Raw genomic sequence first — 8,004 nt, forward strand, 5'->3', positions numbered from 1 at the left:
TGTTCTGACAGGATATTTACAGCAGTGGGCACTATGTGTCACTGTCAGATGCAGGGATGCAGGATTGGTGCTGTGATATGCGTGTGTGTGTGTGTGTGTGTGTGTGTGTGTGTGTGTGTGTGTGTGTGTGTTTCCAGGGCCTTTCCAAACCAAACAGAAGTGTAAATCAGATGCTACACATCATTAAAGACAAACACTGGCAGTGAAAAGGGTTTCATCAGTGACTGAGGGGACTAGTCAGAGTGTGTTCAGCCATGCTGAGCAGCCTTCAAGGATGGATCTGCTTTATCAAGACATTTCACACCATTACACCCCTGATCTACCACAGGAACAACACAACCCTGCTACTTTGACACTTTCTAAGTAGTATCTATCTCTCAGTGTGTGTGTGTGTGTGTGTGTGTGTGTGTGTGTGTGTGTGAGATAAAGTCAACAATATCTGCCAGAGTATGAAGGACGCTTTGAGCAAAACACACCTCTCAACAAATCCTACACAAAACCAAAAACTGTCATTGAAGGTTAAAGAAATAATGACAAGTTTTCCATAATATTTTCCTAGGAATTTTGTTAATATGCAACTTATGCTACATGGGAGCTTCAAATTGGACATACAGTATGTGCACAATGTTTCGCAGTTGTTGAGGCCGTCTAGACATGATCAGTGGTATAAACCCTGGTCACCACAACATGTATCACAGAGTGCAGAGGCAACAGCTTGTATCGGGTTAATGTCACCAACATGCAGCAGGTAGTAGGAAAGCTCTGGGAAATTTGAAAAACATAACAAGTAGCCTTGCAAAGACTGATTGTGTGTTACGTATTTCAGTTTTAACAGAAAGGAAGGCATGCTTTCTGCCTTGGAACATAAGTAAAAAAACTGACAATCAAGATGGGGCTGGGTGAACAAAACCATTTTGCTCCTTTTTTTCCATAGTTGGTTTCAGATTATGCCACTGGCTGTCATTCCATTGGTCACACATTCAATGTAACAGACAAACAAGGTCAAAAATGAAACTGATCTAACGGGAAGGTGAAAAATCCCAGCGGCATCTAAATCCCAAGATAGCACTGCTGCTTTCTCCATAGGAAAACTGACTGAATAAGATTATTTCTGCAATACCAATAGCAACTACAGTATGATCAGTAAGTCAGTAAGTCATACCAATATTTGAGTATAAGATTGTGCTTTCAGTGGATTTCTATCAGTTTCAGTGGATTCCTGTAGTTTTCATTGTTAAAAAAGCTTCAGACATCCATATAAAGCACTCAAACCACTTCTACAGCATTATTTAATGATTTTATTTGAAATGAATACATTCCAAAGTGTATTTAGCTGAATTTGGCTCAGCAAAACAATAAGACTTAATGATACGGTTAAGATCAGGTATGCAAAAGCATTTCATTAAAGTTCGGGAATGGTCATGGTCATTCTTCAGCAATAAAAAGAACTACAAGAGACGGAATGTGAAGACAGACACACGGGCGCAGCTACCAGTCACCAGTGTGATACCTTTACATCCTTTTTTACACTGCACTATATACAATGAACATGACTACTTCCTGCATGGATCCTGAATGTTCTGACTGAGCATAATCACTGCTGCAATTCAGTATAAACATACTATTTGCTCCTACCATTTCACTTCTATCTGATCAGTGTTAATCTGCAGGAGGCTCTCTGACTCACCTTTCCTGGACATGCTCAAAACTGTATCAGTTTTGGTCAAGACATATTCAAGTTGCTCTCTGATATATATGGTTGTGTGTTTGAACCTGATCCAGAGACTACACTGTTGGGCTTTCACCACAGTGTCTCAGTGCAGAGCACTATTATGTATTGAATGGTGACTGCAAAGAAAGTAATACTGTGCTTCAGCTCAAGACCTGCTTAACTGAGCTCTCATGGCATGATGGGCAGCCTTTCTCTGATTTTTTTCAGATATTTGGCAGCCATTTCTGGATCGCCTTGCTCAGTATGACACTAAACCTGACCAACAACAAAATCCATAGTTTGGCGTCTGCCTCTCTCATTAAGTGCCAGTGTTAAGGTGTGTTTTGCTAGTGCTTGATTCTTTAAATATGCTCTGTTTCTTTTTCATCCTGAATCCTGCATCTCTGTTTTCTCTACTGCACTATGGGAAATCCCAATGAAAATATTATTTGAAAAATAAACATTATTTGCATCATCAAAAAACCCAAAATTATACTGTTGATCAATAAGAGTTTGGTATAAACATGACACTACCCTCAGTTATATTCCTATCAGTACATAACATTAAATGACTGCTGTGTTTCATAAATAAAATACACATATTCGAATGTAGACTTTATCCTGTAAATATGAACAGAAAACTAGTCACTTGTGTAGGCAGTGTTATATAGATACCCAGTCAGAGTAGATACAGCACACAGTGAGGTCAGTGTGAAGGAAGCTGGAGCTCCAAACAGTAGCTTTCCAGAGACGTACAATCAGATGTAGGGTACACGGGCCATAACACACAGGCATTCTGTCCACTCAGCTCCATGTCAGACACACAAACAGTGAAACACTGTGTCGGCCAGTCTACGCTATTAAGACTGCATTTTACAGCTGAAGCACACACAGCCATTCACACATACACAAGCAGCAGTGAAGGTGATACACTCCTTAAGAAAATCTTTGTGAAATTATAACTACTGATGATTTTCACAGCATCTAACTAAGGCTGTGATCAGGGGTATGGTTCTCCCGGCTGCTGTAATCATAACAAAGAGCAAAAAGTGAAAGGGCACGTGGAGTATTACACCATTATTCTTGCTTTCTGTCCAGGAATTCCTGCACAGCACCACTTTCAAGGCATATTTTTATACTGACATTTTAAACTCAAGTTAAGAAGTTTTACTCAGATGGTAGTGGAATGTGTTCGACATGTCCAAAGTGTCAAATATCTGAAAAATCTGTGTTCAGAGAGATTGGTGTTCATCTTTTGCGGCAACAGTGGATTTTTTTCTCAAAAAGAGAAACACAAAAAGGAGAAACTGAGTGAAGCCAACAAATTCAGCATTCAGTGTAGATAACAATTTCTTCGAGGAGAATAAGATGATTAAAGGGGTACTCCAGTAACTTATCATTGTACTACCATTAAGTTGGAGGACTCATGAGAGTCAAAGTATGGTCAAAATATCTTGACTTTTAGTCCCAAGTGTTGGTCAAGCTTAAACAATGCTAGTTCCTACATTTCCCATGATGCAATATACCATTTTTTCATTTGATCCTACATGTCTGGTAAACACCCATATTTTTCAAACACCATGCCCCCAGTTTCTGTGATAAAACTGAGATAACCATCATGACATCGTTCTGACATCATCAGAGGGTTATTTTAACTTGAGTAAGTTCTTCCAGAGCCAGAGAAGAAACTGTACAACTCTGTTCACAGGAGTGTAGAAGTCCCCCATAACATTTGTGTGTAAAATTGGTTGAATTCCCCTTTAACTTGTGACGTCAGTAAAACAGACCTTAAAAGTTATTAGCAATCATGTGGGCTCCTGCAAATAAATGGCAATAGACTGACAAAGGAGCAGGATGGGAAGGAGTAGGATTGGGGTGGAGGGAGGTGGTGGTGGTTAGAGGGGTCTTCCTTCCACCCGTTCAAAGCCCAGCAACTGAGAGTCTCTCCAACTGGAATTTTCCATGGAGCTAGTGGCAGGCAGGGTATACACACAATGCCTCACAGCTAACTGGGTTTAAATAGATCACTGTGAGACCTGGGACACTGTCTCCAATGCCTTCCATATACACCCCCACACCGCCTCACCCTTCTCACCCTGCTGCCCTGCATTTCTGTAAAGCTTTCAGGGCCATTGTGCCCCACATTGCTGCCTCTGAGGACTTCCTGGCGCCCAACCAAATAAGGCTGATACCCTGTAGTGTGTGTGTGTGTGTGTGTGTGTGTGTGTGTGTGTGTGTGCAATATTCACATTCAGCAACTCATGCTCACAGTGAAGTGAAAGAGACATAATAAATAGAGCCAAACATGAAAGGTTAATTGCTTGATTTCTCTCCTGTCAGCATCTGTTTCCAGATGAGGACCTGGCCAGTGTCACCGGTTCACATGAATGGGAATCAATTCTGGCCTCTTTCCTCCCTGTGTGTTGACTCAGTATTATTTATACCCTGTGAATGCTTTCCTGACTGCATTTGACATCAGGCCTGATCTATTCATATTTAAGGTATTTAGACAAGAGGCATGGCCAAGCATAACATTTAATGCAAAATACACCTCAGGGCATACAAAATGTTGTGCTAATTTATTTTTGCTTCAGTTTATGTGTTCACTTTTCTGATGTGAAGGGGAAAACGACACTAGGGGTTAATGGCACGACAGTTTCATCTAATATGATTATTTTGTTTCCACAGCCATTCCTTTCTTCTGAATTTCTTTGATCTCCTGAAGGAGAAATTCATCTTCTCCACATTGGAGGTCAAAGGTCAGGAGCTGTCAGGACTGAACTGAACCCACACCCTCTACTTAAAGGACTATTACACAAACATGGCTTCCTCTATAAACTGTATGTGGTTTCTAATTCATGAATGAAACTAACTGTTACTTTAGTAGATCAACACACCATATACACACAAACTGACAGTTTTTTTTTTTTTTATCATATCCTTTGCACGTATCTTAAATCAATCTGTGAGATTATCGGATCTTTTTAGGCTGTGCATTCTTGTACACTACTACACACAGGGGTTTTTGAGTAGTAAAGGGCAAATCCCTGCAATATATTTCAAGCATATTTAGGCTAACACTGATGTAAATACTTAAGGTGCAATCCACCAATTTTACACATAAAAATCTTTCCACATGGGCAAATAACACTGAAGATCAACGGCATGTTGTCAGGTCACCTAGTGCTGAAAATGCATTCCAGGAAAGCCAGACCTAGGAAAGCTGATAAGTTTGAAAGTCTACACAAAAACAAAAAGTGTCTAAAAAGATTCAGATTTAGAAGTTCCACGTGCTCAAGTTTTCTGGGCTGCTGAAATCTCTGACTTAAAAGGTGCTCAAATGTGCAAATAAAGATGTGGGTAAATTGAGTTTAGGTGGATTCACATGATTGTATAATACTGAATTTATCAATTATTGAATGAATTTATCAATTTATCAAGATGATGACCCAGATGATAACAACATAGTCATTATAAATGGAGTTCAAAGGTAAATCTTGTGTAACTGTGGTCTGTGCCTAACTGCTCACAATACTAGGGACAATAACAGCTCGTCTTCTTTAGTTGTCTCTGTCAAGATGCCACCCTTCTAACTGCAGAACAATACTACATTTGGAAATCTGACGACAGTATCATTACATGTTTAGTCCACTCCCTCTTCCTTTTAAAGCTTTAATTTACAACTGCTTTCACATTAAATGACCAATATAGCGAAAGAAAAAGAATCTGAATGATAGCCCCTCAGTGATGCATAAACCCTGCTGTGTGAAGTTTACCCACGGAGGAAAGCAGTGAGAGAGGCAGAGCAGCAGACTGTAGGGCCAGTTTGTCCTGATTACTGCTAAACAACTGGGATACCAGGTTTCCTCTGCAGCTTTATAGTGACATTGCACTGCAGACTTTCAGATGAGTGACAGTTTTCAAGGTGCAACTTCATCGACTGAAGGGAGTACAGTGGGACTGAATGTGCCTTAAAGGGTCAATTCACCAAATAACAAAAACATTGATGTAGTACCACTGTGCCTGTTACTATGGATAATCAACAGTTAATATGAGTGATTATAATTACAGTAGAAAATAGTTTCAATGAGTGGGAAGGAGACAGAACTCTTGAGACATCTAACTCAAAACCTGAGTGAACAAACCAAAAACTATCTGTATGGAGCGATACCACTGAGGACAAAACAGGTAAAAACTCATGACTTGTCAACTTGTGACATTAATGTGAAGTGGAAGTGGCAAAGGTTAATGACTTTTTCATGTCTTCTCTTGTTCAACATGAGAGTGAAATACAGAAAAGAAGTCCAAGCACTAATGTGATTGACATCTGCAGCAGAATTTGTTGGACTGACTGTTGATGGCCATGCACTCTGCAGCACTTGGAGGAGAAGTTGTTGATGTCCGAGAACTGCAGTTCAGCTCCAATTCCCCACTCTATCTGGCTGTTTTCCCCTACTCTCACCCAGCAGAGCATGGTGGGACGGATTTTACACGACAATCACAAACACACGTGACCACGTACAAACGCTATTTGGGACTCTCAACATCGACGGGGGCCACATTAGGTTTGCGCATGTGAGAGAACACACACTCACGATTTGCGCAGCCACACGCAAAACATACACATACTCACTCTCTGATGGATAGAAGGGCTGCATGTCGATCTTGTGAACCTCCTTGGCGTAATACTCCTCCTCGCTACGCTGCCGCTCACACGTCGCCGCCCGTTCGTTCGCCTTCTCCTGCAGCAGGTCCCGGGTGCTGTTGTAAATGGCGACAATGTCCCGGGACACCTCCTCGGGTTCTGGAAAATCTTCAGGGGGGGTGGTGAGCTTCAGTTTGCTCAGGATCTGCCCTCGGATGGCCTCGATACGCTTCTTCTTGAACTGATCCATGTCCAGCGTACTGCATGTGGACAAACTGAGCGCCACGGTGGCTAAATCCAAAGTGAGGAGAAGACTTACGATACACAGGTTCATCTTCTCCTCCAGTGTCTTCAAATCTCAAATAAAAAAAACAGATTTCGGAAAATATTCACCGAAGATACTTAAATTTCGGCAGGCAGACGCATTTTTTGGACAAAAATCAAAGTGGAGAACATTTACGCACATCAGCCAAGCGGCCCCGAACAGTATTTGAAAATCGTATAGTTCTAATTCCCCACGTTCAGTAAAGTGTACCTGAAAATCCATTCAACTGTCTCGGAACAGAAGAGACCCCGATCAGAAGGGATCGCACGGATCTTTCCCCGTAAACACACAGCAAGAGTGCGTAAATGTCCAGCTTAACGTTGCCAGAGGTGGATGCGCGGACATCAGACGATTCTGAAATACATGGATGAAAACAAGCGTTAAAAGCAGCTCAGGGGTTATAGTCAGCGGGACGCACAGTCGTGTAGCCTGCCGGACTGAGCACACCTCCACCGCATGAGAGTGTTCTGCTCGCAGCTCTCAAACCGCACCTCACCCAACACCAGGCCGAGCTCCGAGGTTTCTAACTGTCAGATTTCAGACTCCTGGAATGCGATTCACTGCTTTTTATTCCCCAGACAGATCAAAAAGTTGTTAAAAAACATCAGAACTCCGACTCAACACTGACGTTCAGAAGGGACGCTAGGTGCGAACTTTTTCAAGTTTGGCTGACGCGTTAAAGCGAAATCAAAAAGGAGTACGAAGTCGTGATTTCACGATGACAAGGTCCTCCTTTAAAAGTAGTTCAGAAAAAAAGAAAAAGGTTTGCCTTTGGTGCGACTGTAGAGCGCTTTCACGCGTCTTCCCTCACCCCATCTAGTTGGGGAATGGCTCTTATTTTACGCGTGCCAAGCGGACAGCAGTGGCCGCTTGTAGGAGTTTTATAAGGGACTAAAGTTACCACGAGCTTCCCCCTCCGCCCGCTTCAAAATGAGGTTGCGCTCATCACCGCCGGAGATCGGGACCCCTTCAATGTTACGTTACGAGACGATTTTTTGTAAATAGGAGTGCTCACTGTGCCCACTGAGACAGCGCTGCAACGGCTAATAGACCATTTACCCTTGGTGCGCCTTCAAGCAGGGTCCTAAAGCCCGTCCAACGGGCATCTGGAATTATTTTCTGTTGCGAGAAACATCCCTCCTGTTTTCTGAAGTTGAAACGCCCTCAATGCACAGTTCCTGCAGACACAGTTCAGCTTTTGAATTCGTTTTAAAACCCTAGTGTGTCCTCGTCTCCTTGGTGTTTTTATCAGTCACGTGATTATAATTGCATTACATAGGCTACTTACTGTGAGCTTATTATTATTAGCCCCTATTAGCCTGT

At 42.0% G+C, this 8,004-nt stretch overlaps 1 protein-coding gene across 3 annotated transcripts in view; it reads right to left on the reverse strand.

Annotated features, from left to right (window-relative positions):
- tgfb2 (transforming growth factor, beta 2) overlaps nucleotides 1-7,677 on the reverse strand; it is an 86,265-nt gene extending 78,588 nt beyond the window's left edge. For 2 of the 3 annotated variants that reach the window (XM_076737619.1, XM_076737621.1), the window contains exon 1: nucleotides 6,345-7,677. In XM_076737619.1, the coding sequence (XP_076593734.1) occupies nucleotides 6,345-6,690 (346 nt within the window). In that variant the 5' untranslated portion in view covers nucleotides 6,691-7,677. The remainder of the gene's footprint in view (nucleotides 1-6,344) is intronic. The other variant, XM_076737620.1, reaches the window with a different exon arrangement.
- Between the last annotated feature and the right edge of the window lie 327 nt (nucleotides 7,678-8,004).

The sequence above is a fragment of the Chaetodon auriga genome, chromosome 8, assembly GCF_051107435.1.
Source record: "Chaetodon auriga isolate fChaAug3 chromosome 8, fChaAug3.hap1, whole genome shotgun sequence".
Lineage (NCBI taxonomy): Eukaryota > Metazoa > Chordata > Actinopteri > Chaetodontiformes > Chaetodontidae > Chaetodon > Chaetodon auriga.